This window comes from Boleophthalmus pectinirostris, unplaced genomic scaffold, assembly GCF_026225935.1.
Source record: "Boleophthalmus pectinirostris isolate CB_2022bp ecotype Guang Dong unplaced genomic scaffold, ASM2622593v1 HiC_scaffold_10, whole genome shotgun sequence".
NCBI lineage: Eukaryota > Metazoa > Chordata > Actinopteri > Gobiiformes > Gobiidae > Boleophthalmus > Boleophthalmus pectinirostris.
Genome location: NW_026570971.1, coordinates 32,546,943 through 32,562,632, shown reverse-complemented (window position 1 = coordinate 32,562,632; position 15,690 = coordinate 32,546,943). Strand labels below are relative to the sequence as shown.

General features: G+C 38.7%; 1 protein-coding gene across 1 annotated transcript in view; it reads left to right on the top strand.

Moving 5' to 3' along the window:
* ppp2r5eb (protein phosphatase 2, regulatory subunit B', epsilon isoform b) overlaps positions 1–9,469 on the top strand; it is a 29,736-nt gene extending 20,267 nt beyond the window's left edge. The window contains exons 7-13 of the mRNA XM_020916940.2: positions 467–575; positions 3,636–3,689; positions 3,826–3,876; positions 4,016–4,135; positions 4,313–4,440; positions 5,076–5,177; positions 6,094–9,469. Coding sequence (XP_020772599.2) covers positions 467–575; positions 3,636–3,689; positions 3,826–3,876; positions 4,016–4,135; positions 4,313–4,440; positions 5,076–5,177; positions 6,094–6,193 — 664 coding nt within the window. The 3' untranslated portion in view covers positions 6,194–9,469. The remainder of the gene's footprint in view (positions 1–466; positions 576–3,635; positions 3,690–3,825; positions 3,877–4,015; positions 4,136–4,312; positions 4,441–5,075; positions 5,178–6,093) is intronic.
* Positions 9,470–15,690: the final 6,221 nt, after the last annotated feature.

Genomic DNA, 15,690 nt, shown 5'->3' with positions numbered 1-15,690 from the left:
CAGTGCGATGTTAAATGGAGGGAGGAAAAAAAAACAACAACGTGAAATTACATGAATAAACGTCTAATTTGGAGTATGCGCAAATAATACTTTGGTTTGTGACGGCGGCAATTAGTAAACAATCAGTAGAGTGGAGGAAGACGGATGGATCATGGGGAAGTGTAGGTTTAGTCCACAGTGGCTCTTAAGTTCTAGATGTAGTACCGTAGTTGGTTGATCATTTATTAGATTTGGATCTGGTGTTTTCCGCTCGCATAATGGGTGCGATGTTGGTCTTAATTTTCATTTAAGTGGTCTTAAAAAGGTCTTAAAAAAGTCTTAAATTTGGGGTAGTCAAACCTGGGGATACCCTGTAACTCTATTAGACACAGACAAAAAGTAAAAATAAAGCTGTTTAAATAAAGTTATGTTGTTTTGTTTTTCAGTTTAAGTAAAGTTATGTATTATATATTGTTTTGTTTCACAGTATAATAAACGGCTTTGCTCTGCCGCTGAAAGCTGAACACAAACAGTTCCTCGTCAAAGTGTTGATTCCCCTCCACACAGTGCGGAGCCTGTCCCTCTTCCACGCACAGGTGAGTCTATATACACCTGTACACTGTTAAAAAAAACAGTGGTATAACAGCACAAGTAAATCTCTACACACCTGTACACTTTTAATAAACACAGGTATAACAGCACAGGTAAATCTCTACACAGCTGTACACTGTTAATAAACACAGGTATAACAGCACAGGTGAGTCTGTATACACCTGCACAGACTTTTTAACAGCTCAGGTGAGACTATTATCACACGTGTGTGTATGACCACACTGTCCAGAGCCTATCCCTCTTCCACACAATGGTAAATCTATACACACCTGTATACTGTTAAAAACACAGGTATAACAGCACAGGTGAGTCTATACACACCTGTACACTGTAAAAAATAAACAGGTAGATATCAGGACAGGTGAGACCATGATCACATGTATCTGTCTGACCACACAGTAGAGCCTATCTCTCTTCCACACACAGGTGAGATGTGCTTCACAGGCCATATACTCACTATAAAAACACAAGTACAAAACGGCACAAGTCAGTCCACATACTTAGCTGTACACAGGACTACAAGAGCTCAGGTGAGTCTATACCTGATACTAGACTCACCTGTACACTGTAAAACAATAACAACAGAGGTGAGCCTGTACCTGACACCTGTACACTGTAAAAACATACAGATGTAGAACAGCGCAGGTGACACCATGCACACCTGTACACTGTAAAAACACATGCATAACAGCGCAGGTGACGCCATACACACCTGTACACTGTAAAACCACACAGATGCATAACAGCACAGGTGATGCCATAAATACCTGTACACTGTAAAAATACACAGATGTATAACAGCACAGGTGACGCCATACACACCTGTACACTAAAATCACTACTGCACAGGTGACACCATACACACCTGTACACTGTAAAAACACACAGATGTATAGCAGCACAGGTGGCCCCATACACACCTGAACAGAGTAAAAACATAAGTATTAAACAGTAAACTAAAATACCTGTACACTGAGGTTATATAATAGCAGGTAAAACTATAACGGCACAGGTGAGGCTATGAACACCTGTACACTGTAAAAACTATTTAACCACACAGGTGAGTTTACTTTATTCCAGACTCTACCGCCTGTACTTATTGCATTCCACCATGATACACTGTAAAAACGCTGGAATATAATAGCGTAGGTAAGACTAATCCTCCACAACATTATAACCAATTATTTTTGGGCTCAATGGAGAAAGCCGCTTCCAAAAATGTTTCTAGCCAATGAAAATGTATTCATATTTTTGTTGTAATTATAGCACAATTAAAAACAGACAGACATTTATCAAGTATCTAGAAACCCACTTTACCCTGGCAGACTAGACTAGGTTTTTGTAGATGTTTGTCTACAATTATGATAAATTACCATGGTTTATGTCCTGGTTCAGTCCCTGGTTCAGTCCTGGTTTAGTTCTGGTTTGGTCCTGGTGTGTTGTGTCTTGAAGGTCACTTTGTTTTGGTACATATTTACAGACAGTTTAATGATTAATCCTGATTTCCTGATGTTTATGGCTCAGAGCAGCTGTTTCTTATCCTCGCAAAACAACACGGCATTTACAGAGACACCTTTCTGTCAACTAATTATTTTAATGGGCCTATATTTCCCTATTTTCTCAACTGTTCTATTAGTGTTTCCTTATCACAAACTGACCTGGAGTTGTTTTGTTTCAGTCACGCACGTTTTACACAAAAACCCTGCATATTTAGGCTGAGCTCTTCTCTCAGACAGAAACCACTTTTTCCACCTTGTGATGTCATGTGGTAGTACAGGAAGTGCTCCATTATATTTTTAAATTGCGTACACCTTCACTAGAATCATATGGAGAATGCCAGCCCTGCAATTGCCAATTTCTACTGACATCACAAGGTGGAACAGAGCATTTTGAGCTTTGGAGCCAGACATAATAATAAAGGATTACTCAAACACAACTATGTAACTTTTCTGGTGAAGGGCAATATTTACCATTACCAATATAAAGATTTAGAAACAGTGAGGGTCACAATGTATGTAGAATTGTATTAAGTTCATAAATTAACTTCTGTAAACTGTAACAGGTGAAAATCTACTCACCTGTACACTATAAAAAAAAGAATAATACAAGAATTAGGGATGTAACAATAACCAAAATATCGTGATATCTTATCGTCAAAGTTCTCACAATAATATCGTGGACCATCACAATATATCGAATTAAATGAATTAAATGATTGCTTAAATGAAGAGTTAAGGTGCAGCAACAGCTAAAAAAAAGACACAGAGAACTACATAGACCATGATCCTTTGCTCCGTTTCAGTGCAGACTACATGAAGAAATAACAGTTGTAAACACTTTTTTTTAAGAGGAAAAAGAAGCATATTCACAGTTTTCTTCAGCCTCCACAAAATATCGCGATAAAAATTGTGCCGTGAGATGTGTATCATGAAAATATCGTTCTGAGAGATTTGGATATTGTTACATCCCTAATCGTGAGCCTCCCCACCACATCATGAGCCTTCCCACGATATCGCAATAAATATCGTACCGTGAGGTTCATACCGTGACGATATCGTATCATGAGACTTGGATATCGTTACACCCCTAACAAGAATATATCAGCGCAGGTGAGAGCTCTGTAAAAACACTGCTGTACAGGTAAAGCCACATACTGACCTACAAACTGTAAGAACACACTCAAAAATAACAGTACAGGGGAGTCTACACCTGACACCGCACTCACCTGTCCTAACTGCATTCTAACACCATACACTGGAAAAACACTGGAATTTAACAACATGTGTAAATCAATCTTATTGTAAACTCTACAATATCACCAATATATAATGCTCACCCCAAGTTTAGGCAACGTTATTGTAGTCTGGAGGGCTTCTCATAACTTAGCTTTTAGTTTTCTCTTATTAACAAACTATTTCTGATCCATTTTGTCTCACTTGTCCCTTTTTAATGAATTGACTTGTGATAATGTCCAGACGTTTAGTTATAATTTTAGTCTTTGTGGCAGCTCTCTTCAGTTCTAACTCCTCTCTCTCTTTTCACAGTTGGCGTATTGCATTGTACAGTTCCTAGAGAAAGACCCCACATTAACAGAACCAGTGAGTATCTTTCTGAATAATTCTGCTAACTTTTGTTTTTCCTTAACCAGTGAATTACTAAAACTGGCATACAGCAGAAAAAGGGTTTAGAATTTAGTTTCATGTAAATACTAACTACTGTGTATTTGTGTTTCAGGTGATCAGAGGATTACTCAAGTTCTGGCCAAAAACCTGCAGTCAAAAAGAGGTGAGAAACATTTTTGGATATGGTTACAATGCAGAGGGGAGGGCCAGAGGGAGGAAAAGAGAGGGTCAGATGGAGCAGAGGATGTAGAGAAGCACGTCAGATGATACAGAGTGTTAAATCTGTCATATTTTTTTCGTAGGTGATGTTTTTGGGGGAGTTGGAGGAGATTCTGGACGTTATTGAACCCACACAGTTCGTAAAAATCCAGGAGCCACTTTTCAAACAGATCTCCAGATGTGTGTCCAGCCCGCACTTCCAGGTAACACCCTTTCACAATAAAAGTACACGCAAACCAGGGGGGTATAAACTAGTTAGATACCAGTGTTTTCTGTTTTCCTGATACCAAGTACTATCGCAACATCAATCTGGGGCTGCAACTAACAATTATTTTAGTAGTTGTTTATTGAGTATTCCCTGTTTTCCCTGGGTGCTGTAGGTGGCAGAGCGGGCCCTGTACTACTGGAATAATGAGTATATCATGAGTCTGATCGAAGAAAACTCCAGCGTCATCCTGCCCATAATGTTCTCCAGCCTGTACCGCATCAGCAAAGAGCACTGGAACCCGTAAGTACTGCAAATACTACTACTACTAACTATTACAACACACAATACTCACTCCAAATGACTATTAAACACTACTGACCAGGTTTCACAGTCAGTCCGTACTATTGTTGTGCCTGTAAATGTGATACAGTTTCTTTATGATATAGTTTTTGTTTTTTGTGTTGTTGAGCTATGCCACAGCACAACAACAGAAAGTGGTACAGAAATGATGCAGTCTGTACTATTTGAGTCCAAGATGTGCTGTGTGTGTGTTGGTGGTTGGTGGGGCTGATGGTGGCAGCTTTGCTTCTGTCAGTCGCCCCAGGGCAGCTGTGGCTACAATAGCGCCTTTCCACCACAGAGTGTGAATGAATAATGTACCAAACTGTAAGAGTAAAGTGACTTTGAGTGTCTGGAAAAGTGCTGTATACATCTAATATTTGACCATTTGGCCTCTTTCTCTGACTGATATTTACTTCTATCAACTGTGTTTAGTTGTTTTGTTTTTTCAGTTTTAAACCTTTCTCCTTTTTTTTTCTTGAGCTCTTTTGTTTCGGAGCGATTGTAGAGCTGGTGTTTTTAATTCTACGAACTGTATTGCATTTTATATTTGCTTATTATAGTTTGAAACCTCTTCTCTCTTGTGTTTCTCTCAGAGCGATCGTGGCGCTGGTGTACAACGTCCTGAAGGCCTTTATGGAGATGAACAGTACTTTATTTGATGAACTCACAGCCACCTACAAATCAGACCGCCAGCGGTGAGGACACAACCACTATTTAACATCTGTATCACAACATTAGAATCCCTGTAGTTTAAAGTGAGCTGGAGATAGGTCAAAATACAGGTGGAGTTTTCTGTGGAACTGTCAGATTGCAGATTTGTTGACCTGGTTTATGGTTCATATCTTTGTAATTACTGGATCTCACGAAACAAAAACTGGTGCAAAGTTCAACATCTTCTCTGTCAGAATAAACAAACAAAAGGCAAATGAATTTTTTTCACTATAGCTTTGGAAAGTGGTGTCATTATTCAACTCCAAAGAGGTGATTGTTGTCATCTGAAAGGACTTTAAGACATAAGATTAAAATGACAAGTTTGTGGAGCCAATCTTAAACAAATGATGAGAAGGTTCAGCATTTGTGGAAGTTTGGAGATTTCTTTCAAAAACAGTGAATTCCCCATAGAGTTATATTGATATTTTGCAGTGACGTCACTCTAGAGGTGTTCTGCATGTATGTGTATGGTGAAATGTTCAGCAGTTACCACAATGACACAATGCACGCAGCAGCAAACATTGTCAAAAATGTTTTAAGATAATCTGAAAATCCAAGGAAAAAATACAAACAGCACATTTTCAGCAGTGTTCATGGTCCTGTTTAGGAGTTTGATTTTCAACAAAAAGGTGAGAGTGACTCACTGAAAAACTGTTTTGACTGTAATTTTATGTGTGAGAGACTTGTTTAACAGCACAAAGCATCTCACCTGTTGTAGTTCCAGCTCCTTTTGGCCAGATAGTGTTCAAACAAAACAACAATAAAACAAAAGCCTCAGACAGAGCAGTGCTTACAGTTGGCATCACACCCCCAGGGAATGTTGACATGCCCTCTATCTGAAATTATGGTATGAAATTCTAGAACATGAACACTATATATATTTTTCCTCTTTGTTTCCAGTGAGAAGAAGAAGGAGAAGGAGCGTGAGGAGCTGTGGAAGAAGCTGGAGGACTTGGAGCTAAAACGCGGCCTTCGGAGCGACGCCATTATCCCCACTTAACGAACCTTACGTCACTTCCTGTCCCGCCCCCTCCACTTCCTCCTCCTCCCGTTTCCCCGGCAACGACGACGACCGCCATTTTGTTCTGCTCCTCCTTCTCCAAGAATCGGGAGTCGAGTCAAAGCTGTTTTTTCTTAATAATTTTGATTTTTTTTTTTTTGTGTTTTGTGCGACTTTATTTACCGTAGAACCATCACTTTTTTGTTTAGCTATCATTATTTCAAAGTAAAAGCACTGTAAATAATTACTAAAGTAGCTTGGAAGTAGGCGTCCCAGTGTGGGCTTTTAATTTGAAGGTTTACATTGCTGGATTTTCACATTAAAAGCCTGCATTTGGACACATACTTCCTGGAATACCTTAGTTTTACCATGACGTGGGTGAATGAGACCTTCCCAGTCACTGTAAATAATTATTTTTTTCTGTTTTTTTTTCTGTTTCTCCCGTTAAAGCTGATAATATTATTGCGAAAACAATACAAAAATGACAATAATAAAAGAGATAAAAAGTGGAAATAGACTTTTGTGGGAAGGGGCTGTTATTTTGGCGGGATAATATTAGTTAATGCTCCTGTTTAGATTTTTGCTTTCACCCTTCACTTCCTGTGTCCTTTCAGAATAACACTACAGATAGAAAACACTTGGCTGGAGTCCGTTTACATGCAAAATTAATTTACATTTTGGATAATTTTTAAAGATGACTTTTATGGAAATAATGTGTCATTTGCAAATTGGCCAACAATGAAAATCTGAAATATTTTTTGTCTTAAGCAAAGTGAACACTTTTTTCATTAAGAATTATGCTTTTAATGAATGTTAAACTCAGACCGAACCAGGACTAAACTGGGTCTGAACTGAACCAGGATTATACCAAGACTAACTCCACCTCTTCTCTGAAAAGGCCCCTAATTTTTGACCATTTTTAATAGAAACATCACTGGCAAATGTCTTAAATTCTAAACACACTAAACACTAAACTTGGAATTTTTATTTAATTCTTGAAAAGATGCTTTTGGTCCAAAGTTTTGACAAAACATAGACTTGTTGCATGTAAACAGACTCCGTCTTCTTTAGACCTGGTTCACCTTTTTATTTCTCATCTTTTTGTCTTAAAACTGCTAAAAAAAAAATCATTCACATAATTACAGTTCTACCTGTTTTTCATCATAGGCCAAGTTTTCAGTTTGTCTGTGAAGCAATAACAAATACTCAATTTCAATTTGTAATTTCAGTCCGACTTCACTTTTAAAACTGTTAAATCTGAAAGCATGAAGACTATTCCTGATGTTGAAGTTGATAAGAATGGAATGACAAATCTTGTATTATTTTACCATCACAACCTGCAAAATTAAACATTTGAATATTTTTCCTGAACACATTCGACAAAAGGTAAAATGTAAAGTTCACATTTTAGCTAATGTAAATCCCAGTAATGTACATTGGTCTAACTGGAACAGAGTACAAGAAAAGACGCCATTACTGTGTTTTGCTAAACCACAATTTCACATTTATCTTCTTGTGGGTGTCAGTTTTGGGCATGAATTTGTAAACTTTAAATATTTTTTTCCCCACAAAAGCTGCTTCATTGAAAACCCAAAACTTGGCTTAGTTTCTGTATCAGTCTGGCACTGGTACAAACTGCCTACATTTTCCAAACTCCATTCAACTGTGGTGCAATGAACTGCCTAAGGGGGGCGCTATTCTTCACAGTATTCAACCTCCAGACTCGGACGTGTTCGCTGATAAATGCCAGTTTAAGTCAGTTTAAGTCGTATTGTAGAAGTTTGTATAGAAATGAAAGAGGAGAGGCTGTGGCCATGTTGGATAAAAATGGATGGAAGTCAATGAGAGAGACAAACATACGGGCTTCATCATGTTATTGTCATTATAAATACTTTAAATGGTGCTGAATTAAAAACAGGTTTCGAAGTTAAAAGGTGTTATGGAAGAATAGGGCAAAAAGCTGTTGAAGTAATTCACTAATAACTTGATTTAAAAGTCTCTGGTTTAGACGGGGTTAAATCCTAAATCAGACCTGGTTTTGTCTGAAATTGTGTACCTGGTTTAAAACAGGGTTTAGACCTGGTTTAGTCCAAGATTTAAGGCCTGGTTTAGTCTGAGCTTTTAGTCCTGGTTTAGTCTTGTTTTTTCATTCCTATAATGTTGATTAATCTTTTAGTTTGGTCTGATTATGGGTAACTAATCCATTATAATGTAGTTATAGTCCCTGAAGATTTGTCTGTTTTCAGGTTTGGTTTAGTCACTGGTCTAATCCTGCTTTAGTTTATGTTTAAACCCAGTTTAGTCCTGGCTAAATCCTCTTTAAGATCTAGTTTAGTCCCTAGACCTCGATGAGTTTTGGCCTAGGCCTGGTTTAGATCTGGTTTAGTCCTTTGTCTAATCCTAATTTAGTTTTGGTTTAGCCCTGGTTTAAACCACGATGTGTCATAATCAAGTATGTATTTACCTCTGTGTTTACTTTAGTCTTGGTCTAGACTTGGTTTACTTCTGGTCTAAACCTGGATTAGATCTGGCTTTAGACCTTGGTTAGTCTTGGCCACATTCAGGTTTAGCCCTGGTCTAGTCCTGGTCTATGTTGTGGTTTAGACTTGGTTTAGTCCAGGTTAACTCTTGGTTTATCTCTTGGTTTATGTCCTGGTTTAGGCCTTGTCTAGTTTTTGTCTAGACTTGGTGTAGTTCTGGTCTAGACCTGACCTTGAGTAGTCTTGGCCGTGTTCAGATTTATTTTTGGTCTAGGTCTGGTTTAATCCCTGGTTCAGACCTGAATTGAACCCTGGTTTTGCCCTGATTTAGTCTTGGTCTAGTCCTGGTTTAGCCCTGGTTTAGACCTGGTTTAGTCCTGCTTTAGACCTGGTTTAGACCTGGTTTAGACCTGGTTTAGTCCCGGTTTGGTCCTCGTGAGCCCTCTGTCTCTCATTGGCTTCCATTCGTTTCCACGGTGGCGTCTTTAGCATCAGTCTGTTTTAGCGCCTTAGCTCTTCACTTCCTGTTGAGTTTTCTTTGAGTTCTTGGAGCATTTCGGGTCTATATTTTCGTAGTGGGAGGGTGGTCTCTGTCTGTCCATTTCTGTCTGATTTCTTCCTCTTTTTTTGCAGCAAATTTAATGTGTGCTTAGAGCGGCCCAAATGTACAATTTATGATTTCAAAAACTGCAAAAACCAAGAAAAAAAAACACACACAAAAAGGGTTGGAGAAATACAAATGTTTAATTATTTTAAAAAATAAAGAGATATTAAATTAAATCTGTTTTGTGATAAAGTCCAGACAATATTTCTTTATTGCTCATTCTCCCTGTGTTGCTGTGGTGGGTATCCTGTCTGAGTAAAGGAGGTTGTGGGTTAGACTCCCTGGCTCAATGGCCGTCTGAAGTTGTTACAAAATGAACAAAAACAAATGTAGGATGATATAATTTATTTTTAAACATTTGGAAATACAGTTTTAAATTTAAAATGCTTTCAAATACATTCATGAAAATATTTTCTTTCCATTGCAAGAGTTGTAGCTTTTTATTTAAAGGTGCATTGTGTAACTTTTCTGGTGGAGGGTCTGTCAAACGCTTTTCTCCATGGAGATGTTATTGCTGATCTGCAATGTTTTACAGTATGGCATTAAACCTTTCTATCTTCATGGAGTCCAAACCAGACCAAGTTACAGGTCAGATCTGCGGAGATGTGACCTCGCTCACAGTCAGAATGTTTGTTTTTCGAGATCATTTTGAGTTATAAAACCACCTGTAAAGTAGAGCTGTTTAATGTAACACTGTGGAACATTCTAGACAGAGCAATGACATCTCCATAGAAACAAGCAGGTGACAGACCCCCAACCAAAAAGTTACACGATGCACCTTTAAGTTCAACCGTCTGTTTTGCTGCTTGACTTTTGGTTGAATGAGGAGAACATGCAAACTCCTCTGGCTCCAGGAATCAAACCAGGAACCTTCTTGTTGTGAGGCGAGAGTTGTAAACATTCAATACATTTTTAAAGAAAAGCAAAGCAAAAAATACAATATAGACTATTACAAACAAGAGACCAAATTCACCAAAGCATATAGAGAAATGGTTCCATATTTTTCACCAGCAGAGGGAGCCAAAGCTTTTCTTTTTAAATAAACTTATAGACGTAAAGTGTTCATCAAATGTGGAAAGAAAATGTAAAAAAATAAAACTAAATTGCATAAAAGTTCAACAAACTATTTTGAAATTCCCTGAAAATTTCACATTTTTTTGATTCTGAGCAGAAAAAGGCAGTGAAGAGAGAGGCAGAGGAAACGAGTCACTCTGAAAAGAATGAAACAGTCAAGGTGTCTTGCCCAAGGACACAAAGGTAGAATGCCTTTGATGCATAACACACTGTCAAAGCACTAAACGACAATCAGTGAAGACAAGAAATAAATAACACCAAAATCCTTCAGACGAGAGTTGAAGAGTTACAGTCAAAATAATTTGATCGGATCTGAAACATGTCACAGAAATAATTTAATCAATGTCACGATTCTGCTGAAAAAAACAAAATATGAGTGAATTCATTTGGATGAATTTACAAATATAATTGTAATTTTTTGTGTCAAAAGTAACACTGTTTTTTCAGGTATTTTGTTTTATTCATGGTTTCAGATTTTTGTTATATCCAATATTTTATAGACATTTTCCCATTCAAAAGATATTTGAAAATATTTAATTACATTATTATTGTTGTTTATTTATTTAAATATTAAATATATAATGAAATCTTGAAATTGTAATCACTATGATAACAGTCCCAATTTCTGACATTCTGAAACCCATGGATATAAAATAACTTGTCCACTCTCCACCTTATATGTCTATGTCTAACATGACTTGTGTATGTCCTGTCCCAAAACTAAAGGTTTTAACCAGAACTAAATCAGGACTAAACCTGGACTAAATCAGGACGAAACCTTGTTGATAACAGGCAATAAAAGAAACAAATCCAAACTAAACATATTCATCCATTGTCGTACACCAGCACAGTCTGCGGTTGGAAGTCCGTCAGAACTCCTTTCAGTCTCTTCCTGTTGGGTCCCGGGTTTAGACCAGGACCAGAGCCAAGACTGGACCCGGGCCCGGACCTGGGACTCGTGCTGGGTCCAGGTCTCTCTCCGGGTCTGGCTCCGGGTCTCGCTCGCCCCTCCTCTCTCTCACTCAGGGCTGGTTCCAGGTGGATTTTCCGGAGCAGGTTTTGGATCAGAACCGCGCGGCGCAGATAAACTTCTGGATCCATCAGAAACCTCAACTTCTCCAGAGACAAGGCCAAAATACAGCCACGGTCCTCGGACAGGATCAGGTGCTACAGACGGGGGAAAAACACTTTAAGGAACTGCATTCAAATACAGCTGAACTCCAGTTGTTTAAACATAAAGCATCTCTGATCTGAAGGGTCACTCCTAAACCCCAGCACCTGCACTAGTCATGAGTCAGCGCTAGTGCAGCCTCTGCAGCTCAGGGAGGGAATTCTGGAGGTTCTGAGTTTTAAATGAGGTCTGGCCATAAACTGAGAATGAGACAATGTATGTGTCTCTATCTGCAGGTGAAGCCCCTGGAGACACAGGCTCAGTTGTGACTCTAACATGAAGGATTTCGTGTTTTTCTGACTTTAGTTTGGTGGGATGTACCTGTGCTGAATATTTGTCACTTCTCCTCTCCTCGTCTGCTCCTTTGACCCTCTTTCTTTATACTGATTTTATATCTCACTCTTGTTTGCCCTAAATACTCTGATACACTGTTTCCATAAATCAGTTAATCCCTGGTTCTCGGTTTAGTCTTTTGTTAAATGCGATGGTGTTGTCATGGAAACTGCACGCTCTGTTGTTGAAGGAAGAGAGACAGAGTAATGAGTGAATAAGCTGTAGATCTAAACTCAAGGACTTCAAGAGCAGAAGAAAAATACTACAAGAACCACTCTGCAATGTGATGTTAGATTTGGAGAGCATGTTTGAGTAAACTTAAAAGTCCTATATTATTACACTGGGTGATCTAATAGAATGTTTCCTCCTCAAAAACTGGCCCGGACTTGTGTTTTGTTTCATTCACACATGTTTAACACACAAACCCTGCTTATAGTGTCATGTCCTGTTTGTTCCCTTTTATTTTGTTATTACTTACCCTGTTTTCTGTTGCAGATTTACTTCCTCCTCTTGTGTTCCCGCCTTTGATTACTGCCCCGCCCTAATGTGCTGCACCTGTGTTCCATTAGCTCCCCTTTTTAGTCTGTGGCTTGTCTTCCCCATTTGTCAGATTGTCTTTCTGTTCTGTGGATGTTTCTGTGTTTTGCAAGTCTTTTGGATTCATTAAAACCCGTTTAATACTGCTTCGACTCTGGGTCTTTTGGAGCCAATCTTCGCACTACCTGACATATAGTTCTTCTCTCAAACTGAAAACACTCCTTGTTCCACCTTGTGATGTCATGTGGTGATACAGGAAGTGCTCCACTGTGTTTATAAACTCCACACACCTTCACTAGAATCATTTGAATAATTTCAGATCTGGAATTGCCGATCTCTACTGAACAAAAAGTAAAAAAGGAGCTCGAAAACCATCGCCTCATGACATCACAAGGTGGAACAGAACATTTTGAGCTTTAGAGATGTAGACAGACTAATAATAAAGCAACTCCAGGTTTGTTTTTGAGGAGGTAACAATCTTATAAAATGATTTAAAGCTCACAAGAATCCATTTAACGCAATATAGGGTCTTTAAATCTAATGTTTTAGAGAAATTAGTCTAAACTGTCCTTTGCACTTTCACCCAGACACACTAGAGGATGGTTCAAATGCAGAGGACACATTTGTCTAATAATAAAGTAATGTAACGACTGAATCCAGCAGTTATCGTTTTAGCCTGATTTGACCTTACTTTGTGTAGGTAAGCCGGCAGCGCTGGGGGCAGCTCTTCTTCTGCATATTTCCTCTTAAAATAAGCGACTTTCGACGTCCTTAAATGGTCAAGAGCCTCCGACAGGAAACAGCTGTGGACAGAAGGAAATGTGTCAGATGCCCTCCCATCCTGCTACAGTATAAAACCAGGGACAAAGTCAGGACCAAACCAGGACGAAATCAGGGACTAAACCATCCTCATGTATCCTTGTATGTCAGATGCCCTCCCGTTTTCTTATATCCCTATGTGAGACTAAACAAGGACTGAACCAGGACTAACCCAGGACTAAACAAGGACTAAACCAAGACTAGACCAGGTCTAAACCAGGATTAAACCAGGACTAAATAAGGACTAAACAAGCACTAAACTAGGACTAATTTAGGACTAAGCAAGGACAAAACCAGGACTAAACCAGGACTCAACAAGGACTAAACCAGGCATTAAACAAGGATTAAACCAAGACCAAACCAGGACTAAATCAGGACTATACCAGGCACTAAAGCAAGACTAAACCAGGACTAAACTAGGACTAAACCAGGTCTGCACCAGGGACTAAACCAAGGACTAAACCATCTTTTTGTATCCTTGTGTGTCAGATGCCCTCCTGTTTTCTTATATCTATATGTGGGACTAAACCAGGCACTAAACCAGGACTAAACCATCCTCCTGTCCCTGTGTGTCAGATGCCCTCCCCTCCTCCTGGCTCCCTGTGGTGTGAATAGTTTATGTAAATAAAGTGTTGCATAAATGTCCCTGATTGTCAAACGTTACGAAACACAGACGCCTCTGAACGTGACTCATGCTCAGATCAAACTCGAGCCAAAAGAAGACGACGAGACAATAAAGCTGCACCGTGTAACTTTTGCACCTGTTTGCTTCCGTGGTGACGTGATCGTTTTGCCTGTGATGTTCCGCAGTATGGCATTAATGACATACTGTATCGATCATGTATTTATATAATAACAGAAATCCATTTGAAAAACATGTATTCTTACTGTGAGCAGGATCGCCTCTCCACAGATCTGACTTATAATTTAATATTCACAGCTTGGCGTGGTGGTGTTTCCTGATTGTTACCGTGGAGATAGATACGTTTAATGCTATATTGTGGAAAATCTAGAGAAATACAGACAAGCAGTAACATTTCCAAAGAGACGAGCAAATGGTGAAATTACGCAGTGCGGCTTTAACAAAAAAAACAAAAAAAACAAAAAAAAAAACAGGAACTGACTTGGAAAGATGCACAGTTTTGACATGACCATGTTTAAACCTAAATGCTCCTTGTGTGTCAGATGCCCTCCCTGTGTCTCCATGGAGTCTTAGTCTGCATAGAAGCCTGTAGTTTAGACTCTACAAACATGTTCTCACAGCACGGGATTCTAGTTTCGATGTTGTAAACTGATCATTTCATTGCTCAGATTTCGTTCTTTCAAATACATCTCAAGTTTTGAATCTTGCAGTTATTGATTTTAGCCTCATTTAAACAGCTTCACCTCTCATGTGCTCAGAAATGACAGAGGAATCCCTAATCATGCAGAACAGAACTAGTTTAAAACACAGAAATAATTCATTAACAAATTGGTTTTAAAATCTGTGTACAAAACAGAGCATAAGTCAAGATTTGATTTTGTGGCAGCAGAAATATTTCACAGTATGGCATTAAACAGAACATGCATAGAGAAAAACACATGACAGTACCAGGCCAAGTAACACGTCAGATCTGTGAAGAGGAGGAGTTTTTCAATGTAGTTTTTGAACAGTTAAAACATCTGTAATTGAATAAATGCACGCTACTTGGATAGTCTAATGCCATACTGTGAAACATTCCTGGCAAAGAACCAACATCTCCATGGAGACAAGTCATTTGCAGACTCTCCTCCTCATCAGAAAAGTTACGCAGTGCACCTTTAAATTGTAAAAACGTCACATTCAAAGTCGTTCAATTTGCAGACCTACTTGCTTTACAATTAGGAACATAAAAAACATAAAAATATGAGAATAATTTGGTCAATATTTGATTTAATTGTAGCAGAAGTGTTTGTCTTTTTGCTTAAAACATAAAAATAAAAAAATAATAACTATATATTTTCCAGTGTAGCAATTTTACATTCACTCAAAATTTCAGTGTAATAAAATTCATCTTTAAAAATGTATTTATATGCAGAATTTCTTACCTTAAAAGCACAAATGTTTTGGTTCCAGCTCTCTATCTCCAGCTCTGAGGTCCTGCAGCTTAAGTCCAGTTTAAGACCGGTTTAAATCCAGTTCAGCTTGGTCTTGGTTTGGTCTTTGGTCCAGGTTTCGGTCTGGCTTCAGTCCGGTTATGATCCTCTATGTGGTTCAGTTATAGGTTTAGATTGTTGTACTGTTATAGATGCTGCTTTTTGATCCTGTTTAAGTCTAGTTTAGGTCCAGTGCTAGTCTTGGTTCTGGTCTTGGTTTTCGCCCGTTTTAGTCCAGTTTTTGTCCCTGGTCTGTTTTGAAGGAAGGAAAACCCTCTCTTTGAGCATCACAGCAACAGCCCTCTCCTCGCTGCGCTCTGATTGGGTGGTTCAGGCCACGGTGGGCTGTGATTGGTCGATTCGG